General features: G+C 45.6%; 3 protein-coding genes and 1 long non-coding RNA gene across 4 annotated transcripts; 2 read left to right on the plus strand and 2 right to left on the minus strand.

Moving 5' to 3' along the window:
* The first annotated feature begins 1,088 nt into the window (after window positions 1–1,088).
* Window positions 1,089–4,006, plus strand: LOC106865939. Its single transcript, XM_014898012.2, has 3 exons — window positions 1,089–2,198; window positions 3,021–3,239; window positions 3,430–4,006. Exons 1-3 carry the CDS (start codon window positions 1,164–1,166, stop codon window positions 3,619–3,621), a joined length of 1,446 nt encoding a protein of 481 aa, XP_014753498.1. The 5' UTR covers window positions 1,089–1,163; the 3' UTR covers window positions 3,622–4,006.
* A 303-nt stretch (window positions 4,007–4,309) lies between these two features.
* On the minus strand, window positions 4,310–8,473 carry LOC112271187. Its single transcript, XR_002964171.1, has 2 exons — window positions 8,339–8,473; window positions 4,310–4,561 (listed from the first exon to the last, which is right to left on the minus strand). It is a non-coding gene; the product is annotated as an uncharacterized LOC112271187 (long non-coding RNA).
* Window positions 5,127–6,765, plus strand: LOC100832235 (CBL-interacting protein kinase 5). The gene has a single exon (XM_010233306.3). The coding sequence runs from the start codon at window positions 5,319–5,321 to the stop codon at window positions 6,744–6,746; it is 1,428 nt and encodes a 475-aa protein (XP_010231608.1). The 5' UTR covers window positions 5,127–5,318; the 3' UTR covers window positions 6,747–6,765.
* Window positions 8,474–13,062: 4,589 nt separating the features above from the next.
* On the minus strand, window positions 13,063–17,035 carry LOC100821499 (mitochondrial dicarboxylate/tricarboxylate transporter DTC). Its single transcript, XM_003568700.4, has 6 exons — window positions 16,759–17,035; window positions 15,584–15,667; window positions 15,232–15,293; window positions 14,112–14,473; window positions 13,559–13,773; window positions 13,063–13,468 (listed from the first exon to the last, which is right to left on the minus strand). The coding sequence occupies exons 1-6, from the start codon at window positions 16,885–16,887 to the stop codon at window positions 13,412–13,414; spliced, it is 909 nt and encodes a 302-aa protein (XP_003568748.1). The 5' UTR covers window positions 16,888–17,035; the 3' UTR covers window positions 13,063–13,411.
* Between the last annotated feature and the right edge of the window lie 1,016 nt (window positions 17,036–18,051).

An 18,051-nucleotide genomic window follows, 5' to 3' on the forward strand; every position in this document is an offset into this window, starting at 1 on the left:
GGGCTGGCGGCGGAGGAGCGCGAGGACACTGGGTGGAACCGTGCCACTAGGGCGAACTAGGTGCCCTGCTTCGCCGACCGCCACGCCATCGACATCGCCCGCTACAAGGGCCAAGGTGAGCGCCCGTCGCCGGGCTGCTTCAACATCGACGGCCGGCGCCGGTTCGGGCGCGGCGCTCCATGGCGGCGGTGCTCGCCCCCATCGCCGCCGGCGATCACCCACGGCTGGAGACACCCCCGCCGGCACCGGTACGGCGGACCAACCCACTCCCCCGGCTCCGGGTCGTCCCGCAGTGCCTCCTCGCCGGCGCTGCGCATCAAGGAGGAGCCGAGGTCGTCTTCCCGCCGACGGGGGCCGGAGCCGCCTCGCGGCCATCTCCGCCTTGTCCGGCCAAAGCTAGAGCCAGAGTGGGCGCCGGCGCCAGATTACGTGTGGTTGGCGCTCGAATGGCGCTAGGATGGCAACCCCGAGGACTTCCCGGGGCAGCACGAGGCCAAGGAGGCAAAATGCCTCAGCCTCGCCATGACGGACGCCGAGGCCGAGGTGTGGAGCGCCAAGGAGGTGGCGAGGGAGGAGGCCGAGAAGAAGAAGGCGGGAAAGAGGCTGGCGCCGGAGGTGAAGGTGGAGCCGACATCGACTCCGACGAGGCCTAACTCGTCTACTTTAGCGACCTCGACGACTAGGCGGCCGTTTTTTGTATTTTAGAATTATGTAATGAAAAAATTTATGTTTAATTGAATTTCATGTACTTCATTTAAATTTCGCCGAATTTAGCTAAATTTTGCCGAAATTCAATTTTTAGGGGAGTTGGTATTGGGGTGCGCTGCTGGATCATGACGGAACCCTAAAAAAAATTCCGCCGTCGAAACCGCTCTCGGCGAGGTCGATTCTTGCTGGGCCCGGTCTAGCCAGCTGTGCTCCACCTCAGCTCTTACGAGCGCGCCTCTTTCTTTCGCTGCCCTGCCGTGCTTTTCTGTGACACGTTGGATTCGCTGCCAGCTGTGAAACTGCAATTTCCGTTGTTCATAAACAGCGGAGCCGTTGCATGAATGCGTCTTATTCTTTCCTTTTCCATTCTTCTCGTTCTCTCCCAATCCATGTCACAAAGCCCTCACCCAAAATCCAACCCCAGAAGCTAAACCCCGCTGCGTGCTCCCGTCTCCATGGGCTCCTCCGGCGCCGATCCGACGACAAGACGCCGCCTCGACAAAGGCCCCGTGGTCGAGGGCAACCCACCGCGCCTCCTCTTCGCCGTCGGGGCATACCCGTGGAAGTTCCCGGCGGAGGATGCCCCCGCCTTCATCTTCTCCATCGACGACGCCCTCGCGCGGCACGCCGACGTCCTCGAGTCCCTCGAGATCTCCCTCGTGTTCCGCTGCCCTTCCCAGCTGTACATCCCCAGCCTCGGCAAGTACGTCACGGAGCACCCCCACGCCGCGCTCATCAGGGGCGAGCAAGTCCGCGCCTGGCTGCGTCACGGCATGGCCCGCGTTCTGAGATCCTTCGTGCTCGAGGTGCCGCCATGCCCACCGCCGGCGACAACCAACAGGCGGGAGAAGAAGTCGACGGGGAATCGGAATGCGGGTGCCGCAGCAGCGAGGGAGGACCGCGAAGCTCTTGCGCTGCCGAGCACGGCTCTGGCCGACACCATGGCGCTGACCTTGGGCGATGCCGCCCTCTCGCTCCCCGTGCCCTCCGAGGCCGAGTTCCTCGCGCTCAGGGACTTGCTTCTCAGCAACGCGCGGATCAACGAAGGGCGACGCCTCGGCGAGCTCCTGTCGTCGCCGTCCTGCCCTCTGCTGAGGAGGCTTCGGCTCGAGCACCTTGTGGGCATGGAGGAGCTGGAACTGCAAGCCGAAAAGCTCGAAGAACTCACGATCATGGGCGCGCGCAACCTGTATTGGCTGGAGGTGGACGCGCCCTACCTGCGCAGGCTCTGCGTCACCGAGTGCTTGGAGCTAGAATCCAACAGAGGGCACATGGCGATCACCGCGAACGTGCTGGAGGCGCTCACGTGCTCCAACATTTGCAAGATGCAGGAGCTGCAATTCGACGCGCCGTCAGTTCGGGTGATCGAGAAGCTTCCTCTGTGGACGCACGGGCACGCCGACCATGTGGCCCGCAACGCCGCCGCCATCTCGATCCTGAACCACTGCCCCGCCGCACGCCGGCTCAGCCTGCACCTACATGTCCCGGATGTAAGCTTCGTTTCCATACTCTATTGTGTTTATGTCTGAAACATCTAAATGTTCAATGCTGCATTCGAGAAGAAAAAATGTGCTGCAGTTCTAGATTATTAATCATCTTATTTTGTTCCTAGTTAACTTGCTTACCGAATATTGAAAAGTTTATCCTGGTAAATAACCCTATATTGTTCTGGCTTCTAACAAACTAGCTCGTTGTCTAGTACAATTTGCCATTCTGACTTTCTGTAACAAACGACTTGTCTATGATCACTGCTTTTTTCTGTGACAACCTGCTCTTTTGTTAATACTACTATGTGGTCGAATTGAAGCCAAAAAATACAGTTACTGATTGTCTTGTATTGTGGTATATTAGTGTTGTTCATTTCTTTATGTGACTTTGTTTCCCTACGATTTGCCGAGGACATGTAATATTGATTTTGATGCAATTTATCAATGTAGGTAGTTGTTCTAATGTGCTCATTTGACTTGGAAATTTGTTTTAAGAAATACAACCTGCAATCTGGGACCAACAATTCAACTGAGACAGTGACCCAGTAAAATTTCTGTTTGTAGATTTTTATCAGATGCAATGCGCATGATCGTATGTTTCACGCGTACGCTTACACCGCTAGGACATGCGTGCACGTGCACACTTACTAGTATATATACAGTTCCCTAATACTGTTTTTCGGAAAGTTTCGGTTGGCTGGAGCTTGCTCACCGGCCCTTCTATCTAGCAATTTCATAACCTGTGCACATTTTCCCTTCTGTCTTCTGTTTTTCTTTATGTACTGATAATTCGCTGTGCTGAGTATTGTAATATCACTGATGCAGTATATGAGAGAGCTCATCGCGGATGTTACGGGTTTAGTGATGGTTGATTTCCAGAGCATATTAGTGGATGATATACCAGAACTACGTAATATTACTTCTCTGACGGTCACTATCTCAACATGGAAGGGGCACTCGTATGCGGCTGGTTTGGCAAAGCTCATCGCACAATGCATCAACCTTGAACGCCTAAGTATTCACGTCAGGAGAGGGTCCCTGCAGGTAAATTCCTTTAGTACTCAAGATCAATTAAATATGTAAGCCCTTCCATAATGCAACAGTGGGATTTATAATTTAGCCTGTGGGTATGCAAATTTTCAAGAGTTCAGAGAGTTGAAATAGTGTTGGTACAAAATTTACTTTCCGTATTTTACTTTTCTCATGCCTAAATTACTTCCCATTTGGTTAACAGAATCCATCACTTGCATGCTTGGATCAAAATTGTGTCTGTAACGGCGAAGATGGTTGGAAGAACCAGCAGATCTCACTGCAGCGCCTTCAATCTCTGGACTTCACGGGGGGCCAGGGACTGAAGTACGAAAAACGCCTCGGTCAGATGATATTTGACGCCGCTGGAGTTCTCGATAAAGTAAGGTTGCCTTAGAGAAGGAATGGATGAATGCTCCTTTCTACTCCATTGAAGGTTGGATCACTTGTGGTGGTGGCTGTCTATAGGTGGATGCTGAAATACCCAGATGCACGAGCCCATCTCAGTTCTGATATGCAAGCTTGACTTTTTTAGATAGTTTGCAAGCTTGAATGGCCTCTGTTTTCTTTCGGAGACACCAAATCGGTCGAGGCTGAGAAAACTTGCTGAGTACATTTCATCGCTAATAGCTCGTCTTGTCTCGTTTCCAATCCATCAATGCTGTAGCCTGAAACCTAACTGTAGCTGCAATCATTCTACCAAATGTTGTACAAGCTCCTTGATCTTCTGAACTGTAGAAATATTTTGTTTTCGTTGGCTATGATACATCTGATATGTGCAAGTGTCATGCTTCTGTTTGATCTATTTCCAGTTTGCAGACAGTGCATTATGAGAACAAACAGTTCTGTAAATTAGTCCAAGTGTTGACACAGATCACAGAATGCTGAGTGGATTCACCTTGATCGGACCTGGACTACCTGAAATACCGTCCTATCCGAGCACTTATAAGAGCTGTAAGAAGCATCTCCGAATAATAACTATACATCTATTTCTCTTAAAAGAAGCAAACAATAGCCAAATTATAAATACCATGCCCTCGTGAATGCAATGCATTAGTAACAACCCATTAGACTCATTCCCTACCTTCTTTGAGATCAAGGTTGGCTCGTTGATTGAAGGAAACATTCAGAGTTTACAAGTTCATGGATACAACCGGGGATACATTGCCGGTAGACTGAAAAAGGCTGCGACTTCCCTCGATCCAGCCAGTAAATGAGTAACGTTATTAGCACTATGGCCAACATGAACAAAGGAAAAAGAAGTAAAACTACTGGCGAAATGTGATAGAAGGGACAATGCAGCCTGTAGGAGATCTGTCCTTCCCCATAGAATTCACCTATAGGATCAATGAGAAACAATCAGAACGAAATATCAAGTTGTGGAACCTTCTTCCCGAGCTTGCGCGACAGCACATCCAAGCGCGAGTGCTTCATCAATCTTCGGCGTAGCGACTCCATTAAGGAACCGACAACAGGCCGTCAGAATGTATCCCTATGCTCACCGAATCACTATGCCACATGCCGAGCTAGAAGAAGAGGATAAGACCGCAGCAATGACATCAACGCAGACCAAACCAGTGGATGGTGGAGTCCACTTACTTCTAGACCAGCTTTGGAACTGCCGGCTGGATCGGCTTCAAACAATGCAAAATGATTATGTCCACATACGTCTGAATCTTCTTAATAGTTGCACTTGGGCATGCCATTGCTTCAGAATTTCTGGCACCGTTGCGGGCTTCCCAAATGTGCTAGCAAATAACAGCTTGAGTTTTACTGCATCTGTCCAGGAGCTCAAACAACCATTGTTTGATATGTATCATGTGTTACCAAGGCAACGGATGGCCATTCTGTTAGCCTGCAAATAGCATCCCAGCCAACCATCGAATCCTATTTTTAGACTGTCTAAATCTCCATGGTAGCCACTTCCCTTGAGAAGGAGGAAAATAGGAGATTGACCATAATAACCAAATACTCTCTGTCCCCCATCATTCTCCCTTCCTTCCTCTCTTGGTTGGAATTCAAAACACCATCCGTGTCTTGGCTTCCTTCAAAAATGCTTCCACACCTTCATTTCTTCGTTCCGCAACCATCAACATGGATCATGGAGGAAGCCACACAGAGAACAAAGCATGTTGCAGCATGTCTTCGAACGGCTGTCATGCCAAGATGCATGAAGGGATGGAAAAGGGCACCGTCCTGATGAACCGGTATGAGCTTGGCCGCACCCTGGGACATGGAACATTTGCAAAAGTGCATCATGCAAGGAGCCTCATGTCCAACCACAGTGTCGCCATCAAAGTCATTGATAAGGAGAAAGTGATGCGTGTTGGCATGATTGACCAGATCAAGCGGGAGATCTCCATCATGCGGCTCGTCCGCCACCCCAATATTGTCCAGCTGCATGAGGTCATGGCCAGCAAGACCAAGATATACTTTGTCATGGAGCACGTTCGTGGCGGCGAGCTCTTCAGCAAGGTTGCCAAAGGCCGGCTCAAGGAGGAGGTGGCAAGGAAGTACTTCCAACAGTTGATAGGGGCGATCGATTTTTGCCACAGCCGTGGTGTGTACCACCGAGACCTCAAGCTGGAGAACCTCCTCTTAGATGACACTGACAACCTCAAGGTTTCTGACTTTGGGCTTAGTGCCCTCAGGGAGTCTCAGAGGCCAGATGGGCTGTTGCACACGACATGCGGCACGCCTTCATATGTCGCGCCAGAGATCATCAACAACAAGGGCTATGATGGTGTAAAGGCAGATGTATGGTCTTGCGGAATTATACTGTTTGTCCTGCTCGCAGGCTACCTTCCATTCCATGATTCTAACATAATGGAGATGTACAGGAAGATAGGCAAAGGTGAATTCAAGAGCCCTCACTGGTTCAGCTGTGATGTCCGCAGGCTTCTGGCTAAACTCCTTGATCCAAACCCAGATACACGCATCACCATTGAGAAGCTTGTCGAGCATCCCTGGTTCATGAAGGAGTATAAACCAGCAGTAATGCTGGCACAGCCACACATCTCAAAAAGCTTGAAAGATGTGCAAGTTGCTTTTAGTGCGGACCATGAAAGTAACAAATGTGAAGAGGCAGAACAATCAGCAAATGCCATGAAGCCGGCAAGCTTGAATGCATTTGACATCATCTCTCTCTCCAATGGATTTGACCTCTCAGGCCTGATCGATATGGAGCAAAAACAGAAAGTGCACGAGCTGTTCATGACACAAAAACCAGCATCAGAGATAGTGTCAAAGCTGGAGGAGATAGCTGAGACAGAACACTTCAATGTGAAGAAGCAAGATGGGATGGTGAAGCTGCAGGGGTCCAAGGAAGGGAGGAAGGGGCAGCTCACAATTGATGCGGAAATATTTGAGGTTGCATCATCATGCTATGTAGTCGAGGTGAAGAAGGCAGCAGGGGACACTTTAGAGTACCAGACATTTTGCAACAAGGACCTAAGGCCTTCCCTGAAGGACATCTGCTGGACCTCACCATCAGAAGATGAACTCCCATCGGTGTCCGAGTAGGTACTTCCAAGTCAGTCCTCTAAGTTGATTGCAAGAAAAGTAGAATAGTTTCCACCGCATCAGATATGCAGTTACTATCTGGTGCTTTCATGTATAAAATATGCATATAAAGCTTAGGACTTTTGCTTGTTTCAAGATGTATCTATATGATTCTTAATTTCTGTTTATCTGTTGTCGACTAGTTGCCGTTGTTGGACATAGGTGCAGAACCCTTTTCCTTTTGCTAATAATTAGATCCTGCTCAGGGACATAGCTGCTTCATTGGGGATGGTGTCACTTGACACCAGTGGATTTAGCTAATTCTTCATTAAATTAGTGATAATTATTGTCAAACTGTGAGGACTGAACCCAATACAATGGAGATGACCCCAAAACAATTTTATCTGGCTTCGTCCCTGATCCCGCTTGACGATCTAATGATTTGTTGTACTTCTTCAAACAACAACACGAATAATGTCATATGTTAGTAATATAGGAAGAGCCTGCGTAGGATAAAGCTAGCATACTAGCACATCTATATTGCAAAAGAAATGTTTTACTGAAACAGCCTTATGTGCTAAGGTAGCCTATAAGACCCTTTTCGCATTCAAGGTGCCTTTTGTGAGAGCTTCAGAATTTAGTTTAAATTCGAACCAAGTACCGACTCACCAGAAAATACCCCTCTTCCAAATAGGGCCTAAGTATGTAGAGTAAAATTATAAAACAGCATTTTCACTGTATGAAATTGGCATGGACATTAAAGCACAAAGCTGATTCGTTGTCATATCATTTCTATAGTGTTATTAAATTTTATCATTGTGATGTAAGATAGCATTTCACTGTCAAAACTGTCATTGCACATCAAAGCTCAAATCTGATTCGGTGTAATGTCATTTTTGTAGTGTTATTAAATTTTATCACGGTGATGCATGCAAGACAGCATTTAGAGTAATTCTTATCAGTAAAACGTTTCCTGAAAACAGTGATATATAGTTACAACTTACACCTAAGTGGCACTTTATCAGCATAAAGATGCCGCAGACTGAATTGAACTGAACTGTATCATAGGAATATGATCAACTTAGTTGCAATCTGTATCGGTTCGCAAACTAGCACGATGCAAGAAGGCAAGAAGCCATACAACAATTAGCACCTAAATATTTGAAAGTGCAGTAAAATTACCTGGAGACAATCAGACAAGTATAGGGGCAGGTACCACAAAGACTCGATGTCATAAGTGATGCCGATCGACCCAATGAGCATCAGTCAACCACCCAAGTCAATAAGGCAACCTAGTTGATCATAGAAGGCGAATTTTTAACACACAGCCTACGGTTACATATATGCCTATTCCTCTGCAACTCGTGCTCCCAGATAGCAAAAGAATCTACTAGAAAAGTAGAAAGAGCAAGAAGTCACGGATGGAACCAAAAGGTGCAGCATCACATCAGTGGATCGATGAGCCCACCAGGCCACTACGTTCTTGAGTCCAATTCCCTTCCGGTGACGACACCCGCAAGCACGCCAAAGGCACAAGAACCATTCGAAGAACACAATCGCCGGCGAAGACAGATCTAGAATTGTAGAGCATGTGGGCACGGCTAAATAGATACCTTCTGTGAACGTGCCCAAGAGGTGAGATGCGGAGTCGGCAGAAGATGCGTCGCTGGCTGGCAGCGGCAATGGGGGAACTCGCCGGCGGGTGCTCGGGTAAAGGAGGCGAGGAGGGTCCTACGCATGACGGCGGGGGTACATGTAGGCACTTGTTCGTTTCACGAATGGCAGAAAACTGATATGAGTAAAACAATCCATGAAAATTTAGAAGCACATAAAGGACTCAAGCGTTTTAGATATGTGATTTTTTTTCTTCCAAAACTTCTGATACGAGTATTTTTTTTTAAAAGTCATACAAATGCACATTTGAAAACTAGTACTCCCTTGCTTTTGATTGGCGCCGGCAGTTTTGCAAAAAAAACCCTGTTAATTTTTGAAATCAACCGGCAGTTCATGTTTTATCAGAACTTTTGTGAAAAATCCTTGTTGTTTTTTAAAATAAACCTGCAGTCTACGTTCAATTGAAGATGTGTCATGCAGGTTGATTTCGGAAGTTAACAAGAGTTAACAAGGTTTCATGACGAAATTGTCGGCGCCAATCAATTGGAAATAGATTGAGTACCAGGACAACCACCCCAAAAGAGAGGGTTAACTTTACAATTCAAGTTTTTAAAGTTAACAATCATTATTGGTGAAATATGCATGCACATCAATCTCTTTATGCGTTGGTTGGTTATATGCATTGAGTGGTGTTGAAGCCAGGATAAGAGCATCTCTAGTACCGACCCTTAAACTGCTTTTTTATGATTTCGGCCTGAAAAAATGACACAAATAAAATTCCTTTAATTTGCGAAAACCTTACCATAAAATATCTTTCCACCGTTGTATCTTCTCAGTTTTCGTGTGGGTATTTCCGATAAAAACCGTTGGCAGAACCCGTGGACGGCGCCTCCTCCTTTTGATCTCAAAATCACCACGGCCCCCTCATCTGGACGCAGTTGTCGTCAGCCTCCGCCCGCCCGCCGTGCCGCCTCTTCTTCGTCTTCACAGCTGCCCCTCCACTTGTCGGTGATCTGCGCTCCCTCTGTCATCATCTCCCTTTCTGCCTAGCGCCTCCTCTCCTCCAGCAAGGCGGCTCCGGCGGCAACTTGGGTGCGACGGAAAGATCGAACACTGCCCAAGAATCGACGCGTAGTTGAAGACGTCAAGTGGGAACCCGTGAACAACAAAGGTCTGTTGACGGTCGTTTTTGGCAGCATTTTGAAATTCTCTGAGGGAAATAATTGTATGGATACTTCGTATTTGTTTGTCAGTGCACTATCTATGACAAGTGCTTCATGTTTCTGTTCACTGTGAAATGCTTGATTTGGAAGTTTGAAAAGCCTGGCTAACTTTAATTGTTCAAACTTCTGTAAAAATTAAAATGCTAAACTTAAACTCAGCTTTCAGATTTTGACTAGAGAAGGATGCTTATTTGCCAGACCACAAGTTGCTCTGCTGAACTAACCAGGATAGTATTTTGGTGTTGAATGGTCGACCGTTAACCATAACGGAAAATCTATTTTTCAGCCGGCTGGAAAACTTCCTTACGCGCGGATGCGCTCCGCTACGTCCGATCTGCAGTGAACGAACAACCTTCTACTTCGTCCCCTTTCCTCTGATGCATACGGACACTCTGAGGGGATCTTGCTCACAGTTGTTTCTTCCTCTCCCCCGTTCTTACCACCACCATCCCCCCACGTCTCCCCCGAGCCCGAGGCCGTCGCCGCGCGCCGACCGCTGTTCGCGAGCCGCGCACCTTGCAGGCTGCAGATCGCGTCGCCTTGCGCTCGTCGACAATGCCGGCGATGATGGGCTCGATGTGGCCATGGCCCCTCCTCATGCGGCGCTTGCCGTCGCTGAGCCTCTGAACTAGCCGCGGGTAGGGCAGAAGAAGAGGTCGATGAGGCAAAATCAGCCCACCAACTCAAGCGCCTCGTCCAACTCGCGGAGATACTCCTCCTGCCTCGCGAAATTGACCCATAACTAGCTAGCTGCTGCTCTTGCTTGTTGTGTGTTGCCGCCGCTGATATGCGCCTGTGCTGCCCGCTAGTTGTTGCTTGCTTGTGTGTGCCGCCGGCTGCCGCTGTGGCTAGCTGCTGCGAGGCCAAATGTTCTATGGTGAGCCTAAATTCGTTTTGACGGAGTGCTACTAGAGAAATCTAAAGGGGGATTCAAAATGTGTTCTAAGCACTTGAGGAAATGGTGGCTCAGATTTATTCTTGTAGTTGCAGTGAGTGGTTGATCCGTGGCATCTCCTCTTCATTGCCTTACTCATCAACCATGCACTTCCAGTCTCTGTGATGAATATTCAATGAGATACATGTTGTTTGATGCATGGACTTATGCTACTCTATTTTGAGATGAATACTTATAGTTACCGCCATGACATTGACGTAGTTACCCAACAGTTTAGGTTATACTCATTACCATGTCACTGATGTAGTTATCCCGGTGTCCAAGTCACAGTGACCACCACCATGGCATTGATGGAATTACCCACCTGCTCGGGCTATAATTACCACATGCATCCTAGTACTCACAGTAGTACTGAAACATTTATTCAACTTCCATGTTAAAATTCTAACCGTGGGACCGGTGTATTTACCGACCTATCCATGTTAAGGTTATCACCATGACGCCGATGTAGTTACTCGATCGGTTGTCAATGTTTGAGTTCGCCGTGGCACCGGTGTAGTTCATCATGGCACCGATGCAGTTACCCGACTGTTAATGTGAAAGTTATCATTATGGCACCAATGCAGTTATCCGGTTGTTCATGTCAAAGTTATGTTCATGGCACAAATGTATTTACCCTTTTGTTCATGTCAAAGTTATCATCATGGCATCAATGTAGTTATCCGGTTGTTCATCTTAAAGTTGTCATCATGGCACCGATGTAGTTATCCAGTTGTTCATGTTAAGTTATCATCATGACGCCACTGTAGTTATCTAGATCTTCATATTAAAGTTATCATCATGTCACCGATGTAGTTTTCTGGTTGTTTATGTTTGAGTTCGTCGTGGCACCGGTGTAGTTCACCATGGCACCAATGCAGTTACCCGGCTGTTAATGTTAAAGTTATCATGATGGCTCCAATGTAGTTATCCGGTTGTTCATGTTAAAATTATCATCATTGCACCATGTAGTTATACAATTATTTATGTTAAATTATCATCATGACGCCAATGTAGTTACCCGACTGTCCAAGTCACCGTTCACCATGTCAATATCGATATAGTTACCCCGTTGTTCGAGATAAAATCTAGTTGAAGCTGATGTAGTTTCTCGACATAGTATTTGCCCACAAATACATAAGTTTTATCTTAGTGTTGAAGCTGATACTACTTGTGAATACTCTAACCCATTAACTCTACATCTTACTGCTTGGTAACCTTTTCAAGTGAGTGGTAGGTTTGTAGTTGGTAACTATTTTTTTGAATAGTACGGTAACTCATGTATCAACTGTCTGATAACTTTTAAGCTTAAGAAAATGTCGTCAATACATAACCAATTGAGATTTATTGATTTCTAATCTTGATGTTGATAACTACTTGTGCATAGTATGATAATTCATACTGTTACTAATTGTAACTTGATTTTGAAAAAGGATATCAGAAACTAATAAAGTGAGATTGGTTTCCAAGCTGATAACTCTATTGCGAATAGTCCGGTAACTCACATAGCATTGGTGGTTAGCTTAGGAACCAAAACATGTCTAGTTAGATGCAGCGTCGAAACAATCATGAATGGCGCGGTAATTCACATAGTATTGGTTGGTAACTTTTAATATTGAAAAAAAAAGCCAAAACATGTTTAGATAGATCTAGCATTGATCGTGAATACGCTGATAACTCAGCTATTGCTGGTTGATAAGTTTGGAGCTCTAGAAAAAACATTAAAAGCAAACCCTAGTGTAGGTTGAAATTTGGTAACTTATCGTGAATAGGTCTGGTAACTCACATGCTTATTGTTGATAACTTTGAGCTGAAAAAAGTCAACGAAACATATCCAACCGGGATCTTGTTTTGAAGCCCTCGCCGACACGAAGTCAACTATGAAAACGGATTATTGATTGGGTACACGGTTTGAGCTACACAACCTTTTAAATTTTCTAGATAATTTTGAATGCACGTGTTGATGCTGCAGCCCCCTCTCACTTCTATGTGCATGCACGAATGCAGTCAGCTCTTTGTTTAAACGGTGGGAAAAAGAGAAACAGGAGGTGCGCGGGTGCCACCGCTCGGACTGACCGAGAAAGGATCGCACGCGCGGAAAGTGTACGCTGGCCCATAGTCCGGTCCTAACCATAAAAGTGTTGTAATTTATATTATTGTCGTTAAAACTCATTTGCAAATGACCAAATTTACGTTTTCGGTAAAACTCATTTGCAAATGACTAAATTTACGTTTTCATGCCAAAACCCATTTGCAAATGACTAAATTTACGTTTTCATGCCGTGCCGGACTAATTAGTTTATGGATATAGTCCGCCCGTCACAACTCAGATACCATAAAACAGTTTTTAGATAGTATTGAGTTTTACAGGATCTTCTGTTTTGCGGTACCCAACTAAAGCTGACAGAAGAATTTCAGCCTAACTGGATTCTGTCATCATGAACTTTTTGAGAACCCGATTGAACCAAACCGAACAAACTGTATCCCCCGAACGCTTAACATGTCGGAGCATGGGACGATGCTCATTAAAATCCTCATTCTGACTTCACACCTAGAACATCGAATCTTATCAACGAACAAATAGATCACTGAAGAACCTTCGGTTACCAATACAATATCACGAGAAAAGGATTTCAAAGATCTGTGTATAGTCCGGTCCCATTCAATTCAATGGCACAAGCAGGTAGTATCCCCTCTCATGGCTGTGAAACAGCCACCAAAAGTATGCCCACCCCAAAAAATTGCCCAATTACAACAAATAATGTGATTATTGTAACAACGTCAAGAGTACCACAGCAAATGTAAGCTACGGTAAAATTGATTAAAACTCTGACTACCAAAACCATCCACCAGAGTGAAGAGATGATGCTGGAATGTTATTAAATGTGTCGAGCAAGGATATCCAATTAGGGCTCTTATATGCCGATCTTCTTCTCAAACTTCTGGATTTGATTCAAGAAGATCCACGTCATCTGCACAAAGTATCACTGGATGAGTAATGCTGCATGTTTACAGTTAAAAACGAAAGGTGGAAACTGCCTTTCAAGTTGCTCTCTTGTTACCATGACATGGGGAGCGATCCTGACACAATATACAGGAAAGCCGGTGTAGAACTTGAATGGGCCACCGCTCTTGAAGGTTTGCAGGGCACAGTCCAAAGATCCAGTGTACGGGTACTTTCCATTGGCATCAGGCTGCATCTTCTGAATTTGTGTTTTTACATAATCAAAGGGCAAACTGCATGCCGCAGCAAAGAATCCTGAAATAGCACTGGCTCCTGCAAACCAAGTTGAAAAATTTATAAAGGAACCGAATAGTCCATTATGCTAACAAACGATTTGTAGCATCAAATGCTTATTACTTTCTACAGACTGGAGATAAAACTAATGTAACTGGAATTGAATGATGAATAATGGCTCAACTATCAAAAGTTCAAAACTATAGTACAGGGTTAAAAGATTATTCGCATTGGTACGGTGATAGTTAAGGAGTTGTATTTAAATGGTTCAATATTTATAGAGGGTTGTCACAATAAATAAGATATTTATAGAGGGTAGAAAATAGATGCTTGTAAATTGAAGTTTTTCCACACGAAAATGGTAAAGAATTTCTTACCAACGACAGTCTGAATTTCTCCAGCGCCCAATTTGTCTCTGAATAGCTCAACACTCTGATCGTACGAAGCAAGCATGCCCATATTCAGTGACATAGCTCTCACCACAGTTGGGCCTGCACCCTTCCAAAGTGCAAGGACACCCTCATCAGCGGTAATACGGTAGAGTGCATGGAAAGCATTCTTGTAGTGACGCCGCTGTGCTGCTGGTAGGGTTGAATCAGCTTGCATCCTAATGAGTGCCAAATCAGCCGGACTACCCACACACGCCCCAATAGCTCCAGCAGTCAGACCAATAAAAGCTTTCTGAACTAGTGGCAATGGCTTCCCATCATTTGCTTCAACTGCTTTGTTTGTCAGAACCCTGAGAAAACATATTACCACATAGCAAACTGCAAGTCAGGATAAATTAACCAAAATAAATTCAATGATAAACTTAACAAATCCAAGTTCACAATGGTAAAGCTCCTTCATTTAAATGGAAATATTAATCACAGTAATGGCAACAACCAAGTAGGAGTATAGTAGTTAACTCCAATCTAAAGGATATATGGGTCCCATTATATACTAAAAAACATTGCAAGTTTACAACAGCATTGCATTTGATCATCTAAAAAAATGGTTTAGGAAAGTATGTCAAGAAAGAGAGAACCATAATATCTAATTGTGACACTAAAATGGGCAAGTCACATGGAAGTATGCTCCGCTCATTGAGCAGAGCGGTATCAGTAAGTATATTTATGTCAGATACTAATCAGCAACAGCTAGTAAGCAGTGGCCAATTTATCCTTGTCAATTAAGCAAGGAGTGTGTTTGGTAAACATAAAATGCTGTTTTTGCTTCCATGTAATAATAGCCAATGGCAAGCAGCAACTGTAGAATTATTTGTATTTTTAAGTAACACTTTGAGTTGCTAGCCTATACTTTAGATGAAGGGCACTAGCTTCATACAACTGAAAATCAGTAGGTCTGATAATCTGGTTACATGTACTTCTTAAAAAAGAACAGAAAGAAAATCTATTAGACAACTTGATCTTGGTTGAAAGATTATTGTGCAAGCAATATAACAAGAGCAGTGATATTTATAACACTTTGTTAATAAAACAAGCACACTATACAAACCTGAAGGATCCAAGACGAGCAGTTGTATATGTCGCCTGCCTTAGCAAACCGGCGGACAAACCCTGTCGAAGCAACATACCAATCCAAGATCGTCAACTGACCATGGTTTGTGTAACAAGCACAAAATAATGTGTTGTCCTAGGTGGAGTTCTACTACATCTGTTTGAGACTGAGGTATTCAGATGAAACTAAGATCCCAGCAGCAATAATGATAACATCATTCACTAGAAAACAAGAATCTAAATACCTGAATGATAAATCTAAAATGGACCAATTCTTGTACATGGTAAATGTACAAAGACTAACAGAAAACCACACACATCGGGATGTCGCAACAACTGAGGGAACGAACCTTGTAAAAGGAACCAATGCCCTCATTGGCAAGCATCTTCTTGGTGACCTGACCTGCAGATCCCTCACCCAACTGGATCTTCACCTGAAACCAGAACAACAGGAAGAACTTAAGGCTAAGGCTGGATATGAAGCCTGAGTATCTAGTATGAGCATCTCTCCGACAAGGCACCATCAAAAGATTTACAGCGACAGCTATCACACAATTTCAAAGTTTTGATAAGAATTGGCATTTTTGCTAACTCCTAGTTGCCTGAGATTTTTTAGAAACTCAGTCAGGTAATTTTTTTTTTTAGTTTGTAGGTTATACTCAGAGTGACTTGGTGACAAGGATGATTGGATGTTGATCCAATGGCTTAGAAATATGACTGAAGCTTAAAATTTCAGGCGAATTACGAATAGACAAATAGTCCAATTTGGAGTGCATAAACCCCACTCCAGTATAGCATCTAACATGGTTTCATTATGGTAATCGTTAGGCACTTGGCTATAACAGACTATGACAAATATTCCAATTGTGGTGCATCTTCTGCACTCGCCAGTAAATCCCAACTGAACTACACGAGAATATTGCTCAACACTGCCCAAACATCGTGGCATAGAAATAGAATAGTGTAAATGCTTGAACGTTCCAACAGAAAATGCTACCATAACTACCAGATCAACAGCTACTACCAACTCAACTTTCAATAAAAAAAAAATTCAGTCAAGACAGACAGAAAACATACAGATCATCCAGTAGAGAACATAATAGCACACTGCAGCTTGTAGTGCAATTTCTACCGACATCGACCGAATTCTATGATAAATAACCACAACACATTTCACGGGGAAAAGAGCCTAACGCCTCCACGTGCAGGCATCCATGTGCAGGGACACTCCAATTCCCGCAGATCTAAGAACAGACACTCAGATCACCGTTAGTACAGCAAGCTCCCCTCCCGTAAGGCCGAGAGCTCATCCGGGGCCGCACTCGCTTCACCAGATCTAACCCACACATGCCCACGTATCAACACGATCCCTCACACGGAGTAACGCGCATCCACCGTTACCAACCCGCAGATCTAAGCCTGCAGCGGGCCACCCTAACTGAACAAACCCTCACCACCCCGCGAGTGAGCCCGAAGCCGCAAAAGCAGAGCGCATCGCAGCAAGTACTGGTACGTCCATTCGTACCTTGATCATGTCGATGGGCTGGATGACGCAGGTGGCGAGCATCCCGGAGGCGCCGCCATTGACGAAGGGCTTGATCGTCTTCCAGACGCCGGCGGGCGCCACCGCCTGCTGCTGCTTCGCGTCCGCCATCTCGTCCTCCTCCTCGGCGAGATCTGGCCTGGCCGGGAAGCGGGCTGGCGAGGGCGAGGGCGAGGGCGATGTGAGCGAGGTGGCCGGTGGAGGAGGAGAGGAGGAGGAGGCCTAGATCGCTTGGTGCCGTTGCGCTTTTATTATTGGGGAAGGCGACGCGAGCAGATAATAATACCGCTACTCTTTTTTCTTGAGAAAGAGGCGATACGTGAAATTGTGTAAAGCTGCGCCTCGTTGTGGGAAGGACCGTCACGGGCAGCTGTGTGCATGGGCGGGGTGTATGGGCGCAGGGGAGGCTGACATCACTGCAAGTGGGCACACTTGGTGTGAGGTGGATCAGTGTTTGGCGTATGGGGCGGGTTCTTGGAGGACTGGGATCTTGTTGACAGTGGGCCCCAGGAGCAGGACCAACTCGGTGGGTGGCGGGCGGAGCCTGTCCAAGGTAGGTCATCGTGGCGCCGGAGTTCCCGTCCTCCCCGTGCTCTGGCCCTGCGCCTTGTAAAAAACGCCTCTGTGCTCTCAGAACAGTAAAATACATTCGAGGTAGAATTTATTTTTAATGGTAGTCAAAATGCACGTTTGGGTTCTACATAATTTTTTTCCCTCAAAAAAGTTGTTCACCGTAAGTGCTGCGTGTGCCTCCTAATCTGACAGGGTGATGTGTCGTTTGCCCAACTTCACGTGGGCCTAGACCTACCTGTCGAGTAAATGGTTTGAAAATTACTAAACCATATGTTCAGACCAAAGTGATCTTACAGTGAGCCAAAACGATGACAAATTTATTTGATTTCAAATGAAAGAAACTGTGCAGGTCCTTTTTTGGCAAATGGCAATGTTACCCGACATGTGGGCTCAGGCCTACGTGGTGCTGGTCAAATGGTCACGTCACCTGGTCAAACTAGGGACACACACCAAGGACCCGTGGTGAATAACTTAACGTAGTATTAGGACACAAACGTGTATTTTCAAAGTTTAGAGACTAACCTGACACCTTTAAAACAAATAGAACCGCGAACTAAGTGTAGCTCAGGTGGCCACCCAAATTCAAGTTTCAGACTTGGCATGGCTGCTCGCATTTTCCTATATTTATTTGAGGTTTAACCGGCATTGTGTTTTCAGTGAGATTGGCGTACCCGTCAGCTATGAGGGGTCTGTGATAATTTC

This window comes from Brachypodium distachyon, chromosome 2 (assembly GCF_000005505.3).
Source record: "Brachypodium distachyon strain Bd21 chromosome 2, Brachypodium_distachyon_v3.0, whole genome shotgun sequence".
In the NCBI taxonomy this organism is placed as follows: Eukaryota; Viridiplantae; Streptophyta; class Magnoliopsida; order Poales; family Poaceae; genus Brachypodium; species Brachypodium distachyon.